This window comes from Chrysochloris asiatica, unplaced genomic scaffold, assembly GCF_000296735.1.
Source record: "Chrysochloris asiatica unplaced genomic scaffold, ChrAsi1.0 scaffold00006, whole genome shotgun sequence".
Classification (NCBI taxonomy): Eukaryota; Metazoa; Chordata; class Mammalia; order Afrosoricida; family Chrysochloridae; genus Chrysochloris; species Chrysochloris asiatica.
The window spans coordinates 31,632,278-31,651,420 of NW_006408524.1; the positions used below are offsets into that span (position 1 = coordinate 31,632,278).

Genomic DNA, 19,143 nt, shown 5'->3' on the forward strand with positions numbered 1-19,143 from the left:
TTCCTCTTTTCCCCTGACTCTCCACTTTACCAGGCATGATGTACTTCTCTAGGAACTCATCTTTACTGATAATATGTTGAAATATGAGAGATAAAGTCTGGCCATCCTGGCTTCCAAGGAGCATCTGGCTGTAGTTCTTCCAACACAAATTTGTTTGTTCTTTTGGCAGTCCACAGTATTCTCTTCTAATGTCATAAATCAAATGCATCAATTCTTCTACGGCCTTTCTTATTTGCTGTCCAAGATCACATGCATAGCAGATTACTGACAACACCATGGCTTGGGTCAGGCACATCTTAGTCCTCAAACTGACATCTTTGTTCTTGAACAATTTAAAGAGGTCTTGGGCAGCAGATTTGCCTAATGCAATAAATACATTGTTTGATTTCTTGAGTGCTGCTTCCATGAATGCTGATGGTTGATCCAAGAAATATGGAGTCTTTGACAACGTCAATCTTTTCTCTGTTTATATATTGTTGTTATTAGGTGCCATCGAGTCAGTACTGACTCATAGTGACCCTAGGCACAGCAGAATGAAACACTCCCTGATCCTGGGCCAACCTCACTACTGTTGCCAAGCTTGAGTCAAACGATGCTGCCACCTGGCCAATCCATCTCGTAGGAGGTCTTCCTCTTTTTCTCTGACCCTCCACCTTACCAAACATGATATCCTTCTCCAGTGACTGGTCCCTCCTGACAATATGTTTGAAGTATGAGAGACAAAGTTTGGCCATCCTGGCCTCTAAGGAGCACTCTGGCTGCACTTCTTCCAAAATGGATCTATTGATTTTTTTGGCAGTCCATGGCACTTTCAGTATTCTCCTCCAACACCATAATTCAAAGGCATCAATTCTTCTACGGTCTTCCTTATTCACTGTCCAGCTTTCACATGCATATGAGGTTATAGAAAATAGCATGGCTTGGGTCAGGTGCACCTTAGTCCTCAAGCTGACATCTTTGCTCTTCAACACTTTAAAAAGGTCTTGTGCAGCAGATTTGCATAATGCAATACATCGTTTGATTTCTTGACTGCTGCTTTCATGAGTGTTGATAGTTGATCCAAGAAGAATGAGTCCTTGACAAACTTCAATCTTTTCTCCATTGATTAAGAATGCTGTTTATTGGTCGAGTGGTGAGGATTTTTGTTTTCTTTACATTGAGATGTAATCCATATTGAAGGCTGTGCTATTTGATCTTCACCTTTTTGGTTTTCTGATTCCAGATCTTTGCACAGTTTGTTGTATTGTTTGCCCTTATCTTCACGAGCTTATATTTGAAAATTTCTGGCCAGCTCTTGGAACTCCTCATATTTTCGATTTGCTTTAGCATCTCTATGCTGGAGAGCAAGTTTCAGTGTCTCTTCTGACATCCATCTTGACCTTCTCCTTCTTTCTTGTCTTCTCAATGACTTTTTGCTTTCTTTATGTTTGATGTTCTTAATGTCATCCCACAACTCTTCTGGTCTTCGGTCTTTAGTGTTTAATGTGTCAAATCTGTTCTTCAGATGATCTCTAAATTCAGGAGGGATATATTTCAGGTCATATTTTGACTCTAGTGGACTTGTTTTCATTTTCTTCAACTTCAGTTTGAATTTGCATATGAGCAATTGATGGTCTGTTCCACAGTCTGCCCCTGACCTTGTTATCACGGATGATATGGAGCTTTTCCATCGTCTTGTTCTGCAGATGTAGTCAATTTGATTTCTATGTTTCTGTCTGGTGAGGTCTATATGTAGTCATCTTTTATGCTGTCTAAAGAAGGTATTTGAAATGAACAAATCATTAATTTTGTAGAATTCTAGCATGCATTCTCCAGTATCTTTTCTATCACCAAGGCCATATTTTCCAACTACTGATCCTTTTTCTTTGCTTCCAACCTTTGCATTCCAATCACCAGTAATGATCAATACATTTTCATTGCATGTTTGATCAATTTCAGATTGAAAAAGTTGGTAGAATTCTTCTTTCTTCCTCACTGGCTTTAGTGGTTGGTGCAGAAATTTGAGTAACAGTGGTATTATCTGGGCTTCCCTGTAGGCATAAGGATATTATCCTATCACAGACAGCATTGTACCTCATGACTGATCTGGATATAATCCTTTTGACAATGAATACAACACCATTCCTTTTCGATTTGTCATTTCCGGCATAGTAAACCATGTGGTTGTCAGATTCAAAATGGGCAATACCAGTCCATTTCAGCTAATGCCTAAGATATCGATGTTTATGGGTTCCATTTCATTTTTGAACACTTCCATATTTCCCAGATTCATACTTTGTACATTCCATGTTCCGATGTTTACAGCTGTTTCTCTTCATTTTGAGTTGTGCCCCATCAGCAAATGAAGGTCCTGCGGGCTTTTCTCCCACAGGCTTTACTCCATTTGCATCATCACGGTCAACTCTACTTTGAGGAGGCAGCTCTTCCCCAATCACATTTTGAGTGCCTTCTAACCTGTGGGGCTCATTTTCTGGCACTATATCTGACAGTGTTTCTCTGCTATTCATAAGGTTTTCAGTAACTAAATATTTGGAATTAGTTCACTACTCCTTCTTCCTAGTCTGTCTTACTCTGGAAGCTCATCTAAAACCTGTCCACCATGGGTGACCCTGCTGGTATTTAAAATACAGGTGGCATAGCTTCCAGAATCACAGCAACTCACAAGCCACCATGGTACGACAAACTGACAGACGAGTGGTGACAAGGGGCAAAAATCACAGTAAACTTTCCTAGTCTTTTTCTCACCAGTGTAGTTTTCAATGTTCTTAAAACTTCTACATAATAAAACCCTGTGAGTGTCTTGTGTTCTTTGAAAAAATATCAAGATGATTTCTTGGTGTTGTTGCTAAGTTCCGTTGTGTCAGTTACAACTTAAATCAAAAGTGTCTTGGATTCTCTGGAAATGACTGGTGGGTTTGAACTGCTGACTTTGTGGTTAGCAAACCAAGGCTTATCCTACAGTGCCCTCCAGAACTCCAGATTGCTCCTCTGGAATCCCAAAAAGCAGTACCATAAAATTCTGGGTTGAACTTCCTGCTTTTAACTTAACTGGCCTAGCAGATCGCCTCAGAAGTCACTGTTTTGAATGAACCTTCTTTTTTGAAGTCCACCAAATGAGACGTGGTGTGCCACTGTAGGATAAGCACTGGGCCAAAAGGTTAGTTTGTATGGAAAGGTTGGGAGTTCAAACTCACCAACCACTCCTCAGAAAACCGATACAGAGTCACTATGAGTCAGAATGGAATGGACAACTCTTAACAACAACAAATGAGAATAAGACAAGTGTATTGCTCAGAGAACTTGTCTGCAGCCATGAACTGATTGCAGAGACATGGTTAAACACATTTTGTTTGGAATCAATCCACACATGTTTGAAATAGAACCCTAATAGCAATACTTTTTTTGACTCATCCTTGTATTCCTCACTTGCTGAGGGTTAGTTTCTGTTTTCAATCATGTGCCGACATTTATCAGTAAGTTCTTTGCCTGCATCAACTGAAATGACCATGTGGTTTTTCCCTTCTAACTTGTTAATATGGTGAATAACACTGTATGATTTTTTTACTGTCAAATCACCTTGCATTTCTGAAATAAATACTTGGTCAGAATGTAATGTGCTTTTTATATATGACCAGATTCAAGTTGTCAATCTTTTCTTGAGGAGTTTTACATCTATGTTTATAAAGGGTATGCTCTGTGGTTTTCTTGTAATGCCTCCGTCTGTTTTTGGTTCTTGGATAATACTTGACTTCAGACTACCAATTTAGTTTTACAACTCTCCTCATATGCTGTTGTTCTCCCCAAATTGAATCACATTTCTCAGAATTTCTATTAAGACAATATATAAACATACTAAGATGTCACATGGATAGTTTAATTATATCTCAAGCCTTACAGACAATTATCTATGAAAAGTTCTGAAAGAATGAGTTTTGTTTTTGAGAACTAGATTCTCCTGCTTTGTTACGAAGTGCATGGACAACTTAAAAATACATTTTATGCTTCTTCTAGAAACAAATTGAACTCCTGAACTTTTAAATATTCTTAGCCTGTTCAGAGTTACCTTTAATGAGAATTGATAGATTGGGTTGATTTTCTTGAGGTCATTAATAACGAAGTAAAGAAGAGATGCCCTGGCTGCCACTGGTCTGTAACATTCTCGGGCCTCGTTGATTTTGGTTTCATTTTCTTTGGCTTCAATTACCTATGTTGGGACAGAAACAAGAATACTCTTCATATTCTCTATATATAGAAGTGATAGGTGGGGCATAATGTAAATGAGAAGCTATTAGTATAAAAAATAGATCCAATGAATGTTATCTACATCTATATACTTTAGGATTTGGGGTTCTAAGAATGAATTCTCATTTTTAAATAAAGTAGTCATAAACTGGATTTCCAGTGGGAATGGACCTTCCCATAGCTGTTTTATATGCTGCAGATTAAACATGTCTGATTGTTTTTGGTTCTACAGAATTTGTTCCTGAGAAATGTCACCTTCCTCCCTCCCTTCTCTCTTTCAGGGGTTAATAACCCAGCTATATCACCTCTCAGGGATGGCTCTTAAAAGTCTGTTGGGTCAACTCAATGTCAACAACTTTATTGGTCAACCAGGTATACAAAAATGCAGTCAAGGTCAATAACATATCCAATAGCTGAGCTTACTAAAAAAAAAAAAAGCCTTTATACCAAGACTTTCCTGACCATCTAATTCTGAATTTGCAGCAGATCATTCATATACTCATCTAATCCATTTTAGTTTATCTTTAAGTATTAATCTCTGGGTACATTCAGATGCATAACTTAAAACAAACAAACAAACAAACAAAAAAACACACCACCACCACCCACCAACATATTCTTTTTTAGTCAAGACACATTTTTTTTTTTTTTTAAATATAGGACTGTTGCTGGTTCTATAGATTGATAGGAAACAGTATTTCTCCCAAATTTTCTATAGACTTAATTAATCATATTTGGGTAGAAACTGTAGAGGCGTGAGAGCAGTCTCCACATGGTGACATATTAAGAAGATAGGGAGAGTCATTTTAAGAGACAATTTGAAATAACTTCAAAAATAAGGCGTAATTTAGTTAATTGCTCTAAGCTTTACCATTTTAGGAGCCACGTAGAACTCACTTACTTAAAAGGGTAGAGTAATTTGGGATTCCATTTCCTTGCTTAAATTAAGACAAAGATATTGGATTGTAGTGACATAGCTTGTGCTGAGTAATGAATAGATTACCTAGTAGTGAAGATATTCCAGACAGCAATTAAGCGTGCGTCTCCTTTTGCAACCGTGGACTTTCCTAGGCTAATGGCAAACTGTGCAAGTCCAAAAGGCACACCGTGCACAAGGCATATTGGGACACTAGGTGGACATTCAGCAGGGCATCTACTCAGTGAAAAAATCTTACTGGCTTTTAGAAAATGTCAGTTTCCCAGGGTGAATAATGCATTTGTGTACAGCAGGAGACCATTCCTTGCTCAGTAACCACTGAAGGGCTGTACACAAAACTTCAATGCTAAGTATTTATCTAAAATGTACAACAGGCTGGGAAACCCGCAGTGAGGCTATGGGATGTCAGTTTGCCAGAGTTGGATGCTAACACATTTTTAGATTTTAAATCATATAAGTCAGCAGGCTCCAATATTCTTCACATTTAGTTACTTAGAAAAAATAATGAAAACACAGCCTAGCACAGTCTCATTTGAATGACTGGATCTTAGCTGGATTAGGAAAAGCACACATTTGAGTATTCCCATTTCCATTCAGGAGGAGGTACAATGGTTAAGTGCTTGGCTGATGACCAGAAGGTTGCTGGTTCAAGCCCACCCAGTGGCTCTGTGGGAAAAAGACCTGGTGATTTACTTCCCTAAAGATTACAACCGAGAAAACCCCATAGGGCAATTCTACTCTGTCGTGTGGAGTTGCTGTGAGTCAAAAATCAACTAGAGAGCGTACAACTTCTCTATTCAGAATCCCAAACAGTCCCATTTTTAAGGAAATATTAACCAATGCTACAAGTTAGTCTTCTTAGAGGAATGGCCAAGCTTGATTGTGTGTTTCCCTAGAACATTTCATTGAAATAGAATGTCAGGAACCTCCAGGGAGGGTTCTTTGCCCTTCCCACCTTGCGCTCTATCTCCGCCGCAGTGGCCTTTGTGGTCTCTAGTCTCTCCACTAGTTTGCTGTCATCTAAAAAGCTCCCCTCGGCTGCAGAGAGGCGCAGAAGGAGGTCATCTTCCAGATGCTTCAGCTCAATCTTGAAGTCATTTTGGTGCTTTGTTAAAACCAGCTAGCAAACACCAGGAAAAGGGAGAGTAATGGTGAATAAACAGATTTTTAGAAAAGATACTATTTATAAAAAATGTATGTTTTGTAGTTACAAATGTACACAGCAAGACATAAACCAATGCAACAATTTCTATGTGAACAATTCAGTGACATAGAACACATTCTTCAAATGACACTACTATTCTTACCCCCTTTCCTGAATTATTCCCCCACCATTAATACCAACTCACTACGCCTAAGTGTCTTTATCCTTTCTTTATCCTTTCTTTACAACTTTATCTAGTTGTAGGGAGATGTTTTTAATAGAGAGTTTCTTTGACCAAAAATTTCATAGAATCAGTATATACAACATTAAGACCACACTGGTGGTGGTGGGTATGTGCCGTGGAATTGATTCCAACTCATAGCGACCCTGTAATAGAGTTCTTGAGGCTGTCAAGCTTCACGGAATCAGAAAGCCTCATCTTTCTCCTGAGGAGTGCCTGGTGGACTTGAACTGCTGACCTTCTGGTTAACAGCCCAGTGTTTAATACACTATGCTACCAGGACTCCTTCAGACCATTGCTGTTGCTAAGTTCTTTCAAGTCAGTTCGGACTCAAAGCAACCCTGTATAGGGTTTGCCAGAAGCAACTGGTGGTTTGAATCACCAACCTTGTGGTTAGCAGTCCAGACTGATCTTACATCTACATTCTACCTTAAGACCATATTAGTTATTAGAAACTATATATTTAAGTTCAGAAGGCATGCTAAGATTGAGTGGTTCCTTAGGAACCAGAGTATAAACATATATATATATATATATATATTTGTTGTTGTTGTTAAGTGCCATCGAGTCAGTTCCGTCCCATACCGACCCCTTGGGTTTCCAAGGAGCAGCTGGTGAGCTTGAACTACCGACTTTGCAGTTCAAACAGCTTTGCAGTCTGATACATTAACCCATAGCACCACACCAGGACTCATTCATATTCTCTCTCTCTCTCTCTCTCTATATATATATATGTATATATAATCTAGTGTCATAAATCTACAGAAGAATCTATTTCATAAAATATTATAGACATCTAACATCTGAATTATCGATCCCTGCTTTAATTTTAAGCAATGTTTCATCTAAAATTTCTAAATTCACTCAGATTAGTAAGCAAATTCTTTATTTCCACAGTAAAGACATTCACTTTTTTAAATTCCAAATTTGTTCGAAAGTTGGACACAGAATCCTTTTATGTATTTCTATCTCTATGTGTAGTTACATGGCCCCCTTTTTAAAAAAAAAAATCTGTTTATCTGTACTTTATTATTTATTCTCGATTGACCCTTCTAAGGATGTTGCTACTATATTAGTTTTTTCCTGCTTTTTGTTAATCTTCTCTATTGTCTTTCTGCTTTCTATATTACTATTTTCAGCTTTTAAACAAGGGGCTTCAAAAAGCTGGTGGGAAAACTTCCATTATCAATCCCCTATTTTCATAAATTTTTTTGAAGTCCCTTTGTATTCATTTATTTTTTATGGTTTTCTTCTTACATTTTTTACCTTACTCTTTGTTTCTTGTTTTTTTTATATTCAACACTAAATTTAATTATTTTAACATTATTCTTTGTAAGTGTATTTAACTCCACAAATTTACCTTTAAATACTAGTTGCAACAGTCTACAAAATACTTAATTTTTCCAGTCTTACTCTAATACTTCCTTTTTTCATTCTTCTGTCTTGGCTAAATGATCTATGTCGTCTACTCTACCAGGGCACATTCCTGCCTTATGTTCTTATGTTCTGTAACTGATATTCTTCTTGGCTTGCTCTGGTTCTACATGTTAAACAGGATCTACAGATAACCCATCTTTTTCCTTTGGTATAATCCCAACTAATGATGAGGCTTTCTGCTCCCGTAAAGATTTACAGCCTCAGAAACCCTATGCAGGGTCGCTGGAAATTGGAACCGACTTTAAGGCACATCACTAACAACTAGAATTTACCAGTTGCCACTATATTAACTCTAATTTATGGTGATCAAATGCATGTCAGAGTAGAACTGCACTCCACAATATTTTCAGTGGTTGCTTTTTCAAAAGCAGATCACTAGGCCTCTGGATGGACTTGAACTTCTACCCTTTCAGGTAGCAGTTGAACATGGTAACCACTTACATCATCCAAGGACTCCACTCAGAATTTAGTAACCTTGAATCCTTTCTTAACTATTCACAGGTAGCCTCCCTTTTCACAACTAGATTACGAATTCCTGGAGGACAGCCAGCCTATATTATACCACTGTGTTTAGCAGCAGAACTTGTATAAAGCAGGAGTTTGATAAGTGTTGGATGATTTAATGTTTTTTACCTTAAGTTTCTCCAGATCTGGCCTTTCAATACTGACGACCTCTGCGAGCAGCTGGGCCTCCAGCCCATCTTCTGTGACTGTGAAATTGAGGAGGGTTGTCTGAGCCTGCAGTTCTGGCTTATAGTGAGGATTTGCCAGTTTTGTGTGAAGGATCAGGCGAAAGTTCTTGTTAAATTCACATTCTTTATCTCCAATCCTGATATACCTAAAAGGGGCAAAACACAGGACATGGCTGTGACATCTTTACACTTCATAGTAAGGTGCCACTCTGGTACTGTATTCCAATAATGTACCTAGGCAATAAGACTAGGCGAGTCAGGATTTTCCAGCTGCTCCCAGTTCGTAAAGTATAGGAGACAAAGTTCTATTCTCCTCAGATTTAAAGTGGTGACAACAGCTGTACTTAGCTCAGAGTATCTTTGTAAAAAATTAAACACAATAAATCGATGATGTTGTTGCTAAGTGCTATGGAGTTGGTTCAGATTCATAGAAACCCTGTATAAGGTTTGTGATGGATTTGAACTGTCAATGATGGATTTGAACTGTCAACGTTGTAGTTAGCAGTCCAGTATTTATCCGATAGCACAACACCAGGACTCCAACAAATCAGATACAGGATATAAAATAACAAACGCTAGCTACTTTTATAACTTCTATGATTAAATTTATGTCCCAGTTAGCTGGATGACTGAGTTGACTGACTCATGGAAACCTCAGACTACACCTCATGCTCCATAGAGTTTTCAATGGCTGATTTTTAGTAAGAGATCCTCAGGCTTTTCTTCCTAAGCACCTCTGAGTAGATTCAACTGCTAACCTTTTAGTTAGCAGCTGAATGCATTAATCATTGGCACCACCAAAGGATTCTAAACTTATATTAAACGTTTGTTTTCTTTAAAGGATAAAATCAAGTGTGTGTATATATATATATATGTGCAATATGGCATCGAGTGTGGCGGCAGTAGTGAGGTTGGTCCAGGATTGGACATTGTTTCGTTCTGCTGTGCACAGGGTTGCTATGAGTCGGTTCCGACTCGATGGCACCTGACAACAACAACAACATATATATGCAATACAGGAGGTTTCAAAACATTCATGGAAAAATTCCATTTTTTCCACAAACGTATGAGGCCCCCTCACACATGCTATTGTTGTTAGATACTTAGAGCAGCCCCCTGTACAAGTGAAGGAAACAAGGCCTGGTTCTCTGCCATCCTCACAATCGTTGCTATCTATGTTTGACCACGGATACAGCAGTCACTGTATCAGTCCACCTTGTTGCAGGTCTTCCTCCTTTTTGCTGACCCTCTACTTTACCAAGCATGCTGTCCTTTTACAAGGACGTTTCCATCTGGATTGTTGTTGTTAATAGCTGTTGTGGCTGTTTCGACTCATAGTGACCCCGTATCGGGTTTCTGAGGAGCAGCTGGTGGGGCTGAATGGCCGTTGGGTTGTTGTTGTTAGGTGCTATCGAGTCAGCAACCCTATGCACAACAGAACAAAACACTGCCCAGTCCTGGGTCAACCTCATTGTTGCCAACCTTGAGCCCACTGATGCTGCCACTTTGCCAATCCATCTCACTGGGGCTCTTCCTCTTTTTCTCTGACCCTCCACTTTACCAAATATGATATCCTTCTCCAGCAACTGGTCCCTCCTGACAGTATGTCTGAAGTATGAGAGATGAAGTTTGGCCATCCTGGTCTCTAAGGAGCACTCTGGCTGCACTTCTTCCAACACAGATCTGTTGGTTCTTTTGGCAGCCCAAGGCACTTTCAATATTCTCCTCCAACACCATAACTCAAAAGCTTCAATTCTTCTACAGTCTTCCATATTCACCACCCAACTTTCGCATGCATATGAGGTTATTGAAAATACAATGGTTTGGGTCAGGCACACCTTAGTCCTCAAGCTGACATCTTTGCTCTTCAACACTTTAAACAGGTCTTGTGCTGAAGATTTGCCTAATGCAATATGTTATTTGATTTCTTGACTGCTGCTTCCATGAGTGTTGATGGTTGATCCAAAAATGAGGTCTTTGACAACTTCCTTCTTTTCTCCATTGATAAGAATGTTGTTTATTGCTCCAGTGGTGAGGACTTTTCCAACCCATAGTGACTCTCTTTAGGTTTTCCAAGGACCAGATAATGGGTTTGAACCACCAACCTCATGGTTAGCAGTCCAGTGCTGATCCTACAGTGCCATACCAATTTGTTGGTGTTGTTAAGTACCTTAGAGTCAACTCTGACTCATAGCGAGCCTGGATAGAGTTTCTGAGGAGTGGCTTGGTGAACCTGAATCACAGACCTTGAGGTTCAAACCAAACTTGCTGTCCAGCACATTAACCTGCAGAACCAATCACTGGTAAATGAACTCAGGATTTCAAAAGATGACTGAACTCAAGACTCAGTGTCTTTATACAGCTCTCAAGTTTTGTTTCCATTGTAGCCAATTTATATTTGCTATCAGAACCTTCACAGTTGCTGATTAACAGTCTAAGCTTTGAAAAATATGCCAACCTGCTGCTTTGGGAGACTTTCTTTATTGTTCAATTGAGTGGTGACTTTGTTGCCCTGAGTCAGTTTGGGTTTGTTTCACTCTTTTAGGATTATCCCAACACTTGAACTTTTTCCAGAAGTGAAACAGTTTAGTAATCAACTTTCCTCTGTCTAAGCTAGCCTTAATCTGAGTAGTATATGCTTCCACTTACTAGACAAAGATTTTTTAAATGAATATTCACATCATTATTTCAAAAAGAAGCACTGAAAACAGCAAGAGAGGAACCATAGGGCCAATGATGTAAGTGAGCTAGGTGGTGGCCACGACTCTAAGCATGTGGGGTCCTGAGACTTCCTTGTACTGGTATGAATCAGAAGCTATCAGTTCATAAATTTTCTTGTGTTTTCCCATTGATACCATGCTCATCAAAATAACCATGTATCTTATTTAATTTTTTAAAATCATGCAACATGGTGCAAAGAAACATTCATTCACTCAACAGTTATTGGACCTCTGCACCATGCCAGGCTGCCAGTCAGTCTTCTAGGCACTGGGCATCTAGCCATTATTAAGACAAGCATGAGCTCTACTTTCCTGGACCCTGTTATTCACTCTCTCATAATCAACACTGCTGCTTTTGTTCCAATTCAGTGAGTTGGCTCAAACTCACAGCGATCCCATGTCCAATAGAATGCACCCTCCTCGTAATAGTGATCTTGTTTGTCCGTCCATCTTGTTGAGGGTTTTCCTCCTTTTTACTGACCTGCTGCATTATCAAGCATAACGTTCTTCTCCAGGAAATGGTCCCTCCTGATAACATGTCCAAAGTAAGCGAGATGAAGTCTTACCATCCTCATTTGTAAGGAACATTCTAGTTATACATCCTCTAAGATAGACTTGTTCATTTTTTTTGGTTACTCCATTGTATATTCAATATTCTTTGCCAACACCATAATAGGTATTATGGATATAAAATTTCACATACTGATTAATTCTTTATTTATTCATTAAATAAATATGTTCGAAGCGACTGTCTACTATGTGACAGGCAAATACAGAACAAAGATATGCCCAATTTAAATATGGGCAAAAGGACATGAATAAGCACTTCTCCAAAAATGCTATACAAACATGCCACAAATGCATGGAAAGATACTCACCTTATTTTAATTATACCTGCAAAGACTCTTATTCCAAACAAAGTCACATTCTGAGGTTTCAGGTTATTTTTGCTGTTAGGGGCTGTCAAGTCAGTTCCGACTCAAGTGACCCTATGCACAACAGAACGAAACACTCTTCTGCCTTATGCCACCCTTAAAATTGTTACCTTTAAACCTATTGCTGCTGTCACTGTGCCAATCCATCTTCTTGGAGGTCTCCCCACTTTTCTGCCAACCTTCCACTTTATCAAGCATGATGTCCTTCTCCAGAAACTTGTCTCTCCTGAAAATATCTGAAGTGTGACAAACAAAGTCTCACCATCCTGACTTCTAAGGCCACTCTGGCTGCACTTCTTCCAACACAGATCTGTTTGTTCTTCTGGCAGTCCATGGGACTTTCAATATTCTTCTCCAACACCATAACTCAAATGCATCGATTCTTCTATGGTTTTCTCTATTTACTGTCTTTTGTAAGAGGACACTATTCAACCCATTAAATCTGCCAATAAATCAAGTAATGTTGTGGGCTTTCTGTGTATATAAAATAAAAACAAGGCATCAGTAAGATGACAAACTTGTTTTTGAAAGCACTAGGTCTGCAGTCCTCAGTGAGCAATCTTTCTAGAACAGGAGTTGGGACATTTCTTCTGTAAAGGGCCAGAGAATTCATATTTCAGGCTTGCAAGCTACATGGGTCTCTGTCATATACTCATCTTTCATTTACAGCCACTTATAAACCACTATTAGCTCAAGGGTCATACCAAAACAGGCTGTCAGTCGCTGTTCTAGAAGATGACACCAGTTGGTGATATCAATGTAATCACCTTGCAAATCAATCATAGCTAATCCTACTAGATTTTCCAAGAACACCAAATTACAATTTTTCCAATCAGCCCCTGCACATAACCATATTCTAAGTTTTCAAGAAACAAAACCATGGGATTAGCTCACATGGGGCATGGAGGTTCTGACAATTTTGCTTTTGGGATGGAAACTTTTAATACTTCAGTTAAGGCAACTAAGATTGCTCCTGGATGATCCTGAGACTCTGGACCTCCCATGCATACCCATATGTTCCACAAGACTCCCACAGATCCCAGTTTGGGAACCAGGAATTTGTCAGCTTGTGGGATGTCTGATTTTTTCTGTCAAGAGACGGAGTTAAATGAGGGGACTCTGTGCAGATGGAGTAAAGAAGGATGTCAGCCTAGAAAATTAGGTTTTACATTCTGTATGGAAGCATATTTTACAGGCTTAGGTTTCCCAGGGACCATAAATTATCTTCAATTGGGGTGTTTATGGTCTATGAAAGACAAAAATTGCATAATGACTCTCTGGGTTTTATCATTGTCGCTAGGTTAATTTTTGGTTAATCTCCTTTCTGGGAAAATACAACAGACTGCTAATGCACTCTCATGATTTCAAGGATCCAAAAAACAACCGAGTTAACCAGAGGGGTGGGAAAAGCAAATCGAATCACTTTGTTGTTTCTGTGAAAGACATGAATCCAGAGGTTACAAGTTCTAAAACAACAAAGGCAACTATAGACTCTTGCACTTAAACAGCAAAGACAAGAAATAACAGCAAGTGTGAAAACCACTTAACTTGGGTGTAGCTACTGTCTTAAAGGTTGTATCATCTGCATATCACAGGTTGTTAATGAGTCTTCCTCCAACCCTGATGCCACGTGTTTCTTCATAGAACCAAGCTTCTCGGATTATTTGCTCAGCATACAGGTTGAATAAATACGGTGAAATAATACAACCTTGTCGCATACCTTTCTTAATTTTAAATCATTCAGTGTTCCCATGTTCTGTTCGAACAACTGTCTCTTGGTCCAGGTACAGACTCCTCATGAGCACAATTAAGTGCATAGCTTCGCAATGTTGTCCATAGCTTGTCATTATCCACATCTTTATGATATTCTCTGCTTTCAGCCAAGATCCATCACACATCAGCAATGATATCCCTCATTCCACAGCCTCTTCTGAATTTGGCTTGAACCTCTGGAAGTTCTCTGTCAATGCATGCTCGCAGCTGTTTCTGAGTTACCTCTGGTAAAACTTTACTTGCATGAGATTGTCCGATGATTTCCACATTCTGCTGGGTCACCTCTCTTTGGAATGGGCCCAAATATGGATCACTTCCAATCAGTTGGCCAGATAGTTGTCTTCCAAATTTCTTGGCAGAGATGAGTGAGTGCCTCCTGTGCTGCCTCACTTTCTTGAAAGATTTCAATTTTGATTGAAGATGTCAGCTTGAGAACTAAGATGTGCCTGATCCAAACCATGGTATTTTTAATAACCTCATATGCATGTGAAAGCTGGACAGTGAATAAGAAAGACTGGAGAAGAATTGATGCTTTTGAGTTATGGTGTTGGAATATTGAAAGTGCTATGGGCTACCAAAAGAACCAATAAATAGATCAGTGTTGGAAGAAGTGCAGCCAGAGTGCTCCTTGGAGGCCAAGATGGCCAAACTTCGTCTCTCATACTTCAGACATATTGTCAGGAGGGACCAGTCACTGGAGAAGAACATCATGTTTGGTAAGGTGGAGGGTCAGAGAAAAAGAGGGAGACCCCCCTGTGAGATGGATTAGCCAAGTGGCAACATCAATGGACTCAAGCATGGCAACAGTAGTGAGGTTGGCCCAGGATCGGGCAATGTTTCTGCTGTACATAAGGTTGCTATTAATAGGCACTGACTCGATGGCACCTAACAACAACAACAACAACTGTCTTAAGACAATGGTTTTAAACCCACTTCCAGACCCAGTGGCCTCTGTCACTGCATCAAAGTGAGAGTCAGGGGTAGGGACAGAGAGGGTGGAGTTGTTCCCAGAAGGTTTTAACATGTCCCTTCAAGGCAAATGAGCTCCTTCTTTTCCATCTTCTCAATGGCTAAGAATTGGTGGGAAGGAAGGAAGCGACAAATTATGCAATCTCATAGGTGAAATTAAATAATGTTTCCTTGTATAAATACTATGAAGTTCTGGTGTGGCACTGTAGGATAAGCACTTGCCTTAGGCTGGGTTTTCTAGAGAAACATACCCAGCAGAAAAGAGCTAGTTTTCCTTCATGTCATTATATTGGGAGCAGTTCACACCTCTAAATTAAACATCCTTCCAGTTGATTGACTGCTCATAGCCAATGACCACAGAGTTAACTATACTTGTATTAGGTTTCATCACCATAGGGACAACCACATCTCAACAGCTAAACCACTGGGAATCCTGGCCCAGTCATGTCGACACAAAACCTGAACTATCACAGTACTGGACAGTTAATCACAAGGCTTGTGGTTCAAACCTCCAGCTGCTCCTCAGAAATCCTATGCAGGGTCACTGAGTCAGACCGAACTCCACAGCACTTAACAACATCAACATCACAGTTTAATTGACTAGGACTTGGGGATAAAAACAAAGCACTCTGTTTTACCTAGCATTGTTTTAGAGCAAGAAGGAATTTTAGAGATGATTCAACTGATTCCTTTCACAGATCCAAACACTGATTGCTTATTTGAGGTGACATAGCTTATGGCAGTTCTGGGACTAGACTCTGGGTTGCTAGATTCCTAGAACAAAATTGATTTAATTGTTCCATACTGCAAGTTCATTTGCTCTGTCTGAGGGTGACAGCCTGCACCATCAGCCTCTGCCAACCTGTCAAACCACGGTCCACACAAGGGTACTAAGGGTTTATGGTTAATTCAGTAATTTTCTTTATATATAAAGAGAAAATTATAAAGGCATAGTTCCAAGTACATGCTCTACTAATATCTGGTTGACAATTTTGTTCTTGTTTATGAAGAATAGCACTGAGGATGGAGGTATGCACCCCAATCTAAGAGCTACAAATTTGACATATTCATAAAATGAGTAACTCAACTGTTAAGAATTCTTTTAAATAATGCATTCGGTTATAAACATTTTCTATCTTCTGAATATTTTAAAGGCACCATGACTCAGAATCAACTCAATGACAGGAGGTTTAAAGTGCCCACTAGTTACCGAAATGAATTATTTTACAGTAAAGACAATCATCTGTAAATAAAACTATATATTCAGCTTTTCATGTCTAAGGTCTGCATAAATATTATGTACATGAAGAGGTCATAATTCTTTTAAAGTTTGTTTTTAAATCCAGTTAAAAATGTCCAAAGAGAAAAAGATGCCGGATTTCATCCATTCATGTTGTTGTTGTTAAGTGCCGTCAAGTCAATTCTGACCCACGGCGACCCTGTTTAGGGTTCCCAAGGAGCAGCTGGTGAGCTCGAACCACCAACCTTGCAGTTCAAACAAGTTTGCAGTCTCATGCATTAGCCCACAACACCACACCAGGACCCCATCTATTCATAGCAGGTCATTATTATCATGGAAGAATTAACATACAGATCAGATTAAAAGAATTTAGACATTCTGATCCAGCAATCTCACTTCTAGCTGTACATACAACCTTAGATATCTAATTGTAGTGACTCAAGGAGACACATACTCATTTACATTCATTGGGGTAATTTTCACAATGGGAAAGAGATGAAAATAACCTAAGTGCCTATCAATGAAAGAATGGATAAGCAAAACGTAGTCTATGTATACAATGGAATAATACACAGACATAAAGAATAATGATCAATCCTCAAAACACTGCATAATGTGGATGGATCTGGAGGACATTAAGCTGGATGACAGAATTCAATAACATAAGAATATTGTATATTACATTTATATGATAAGACTAGAATATAACCCTCTTTCTGTATTTCTATGTTATATACCCTCCGTTTGTTGTACTGTGGTAGCTTGTGTGTTACAGTGATGCTGGAAGCTCTATCAACAGTATTTTGAACGCTGGCAGGGTTATGCATGGTGAACAGGTTTCAGCTGAGCTCCCACACAAAGCAGATTAGAAAGAAGAAGTGGACTACTTCCAAATAGTTAGCCACTGAATACATTATGAATAGCAGTGGAACACTGTCAGATGGCACCAGAATATTGTATCTTGAAATATTATGAACAGCACCAGAATATTGTCAGGTATAGAGCCAGAAGATGAGCCCCTCAGTTTGAAAGACATTCAAAATATGACTGGGGAAGAGCTGCCTCCTCAAAGTAGAGTTGAAGGTTTCAGGACCTTTATTTACTGATGGGGCATAACTCAAAATGAGGAGAAACAGCTGCAAACATCCATTAACAATCAGAACATGGAATATACTAAGTTTGAATTTAGGAAAATTTGAAGTTTCCAGAAATGAAATGAAAATGCATAAACACTGATATCATTACTGAACTGAAATGGACTGGTATTAGCCATTTTGAATTTGACAATCACACGGTTTACTATGCCAGGAATGACAAAATGAAGAGGAATATCATCAAAAAGAACATTTTAAGATCTGTCTTGAAGTATAATGCTTTCTGTGATAGGATAATAACCATATGCCTACACAGAAGACCAGTTAATACCAATATTATTCAAATTTATGCACCAGCCACTAAAGATATTGATAATACAATTGAAGTATTCAATCAACTTATTCAGTCTGAAATTGATTAAACATGCAATCAGGATGCATTGGTATTACTAGTGATTGGAATGCAAAGTCTGGAAACAAAGAGGGAGGATTAGCAGTTGGAAAATATGGCTTTGGTGACAGAAATGCTGGCTATCGGATGATAGCATTTTGTTAGACCAATGACTTTTTCATTGCAAATACCTTTTTTAAGCAACATAAAAGACAGCTTTGCACATGAAGTTCACCATATGAAATACATAGAAATCAAATTGACTACATCTGTGGGAATAAATAGTGGCATACCTCCATATCATCAGTCAAAACAAGGCCAGGGACGAGCTGTGGAACAGACCATCAATTGCTCTTATGCAAGTTTAGGCTGAAGCAAGAAAAATTAAAACAAGTCCACTAGAGTTAAAATTAGACCTTGAACGTATCCCATCTGACATTAGAGATCAACTCAAAAACAGATTTGATGCATTAGATACTAATGATTGAAGACCAGAGAGTTGTGGGGTGAAATAAAGAACATCAAAGAAAGCAAAGGGTTAAGAAATGACTCAAAATACCAACTGAGAGGGAAGGAGTCTTCACATAATGTATCAATCCTATACCCTCTGTATACAGGGTAGACACTGACTACCTAAATTGAGTGGGCAATAAAAGCACAAAGTGACTGGCTTACAAGTTTTGAAGAGGGAGTTTAGTTTCAGAGCGTGCGGAGGGTAGGGTGGGGAAGGTAGAGTCCCCACAGAATAGTTTTCATCTTGTGTAGATGGGTCTGGAGAAAGGAGATGGGGATAAGATTCTTATGATTCAATAGTGAGTAATTGTTATCATGACTAATTGCGTCTGTCACAACTGTAAAGATAGAAATTTTGTAACAAAAATGGGGGAGTAGTTAATCTTACAGTCCAGAAACAGAGGACCCTAGGACCATCAAGGGAGAAGAGTGTAAGTGGAATGCGGAACCCTATCTAGAGAAGCAGCCAACACCAGAAATGGAGGCAGAGATGAGGACATGGAGAAAGAGAGAAGGTGAGGACTCTGAACTCATGGAAAGAGAAGGACTGAGAACTGGCAGCCAGGAGGCAGGCCCTTTGGTTACTTAAATTATTATATATTTCCGAGTGTTTTTTGTGTACATCCCCCCACCCCCCAAAAAAGGAAACAAACAAACAATGGTGTAAAACAAATGTTCTCCCATGCAAACTATCACTCAATTCACAACATAGTTGTAGTTGTTAGGTGCCATAGAGTTGGTGTCAACTCAAAGCGACCCTATGAACAACAGAACAAAACACTGCTTGATCCTGGGTCAATCCCACAACTGTTTCC

The 19,143-nt window shown here is 39.1% G+C and overlaps 1 protein-coding gene across 1 annotated transcript in view; it reads right to left on the bottom strand.

Annotated features, from left to right (window-relative positions):
- Positions 1-19,143, bottom strand: part of DNAH11 (dynein, axonemal, heavy chain 11) — a 436,577-nt gene that overhangs the window by 66,208 nt on the left and 351,226 nt on the right. The window contains 3 exon segments of the mRNA XM_006832223.1: positions 4,064-4,204; positions 6,135-6,299; positions 8,635-8,839. Coding sequence (XP_006832286.1) covers positions 4,064-4,204; positions 6,135-6,299; positions 8,635-8,839 — 511 coding nt within the window.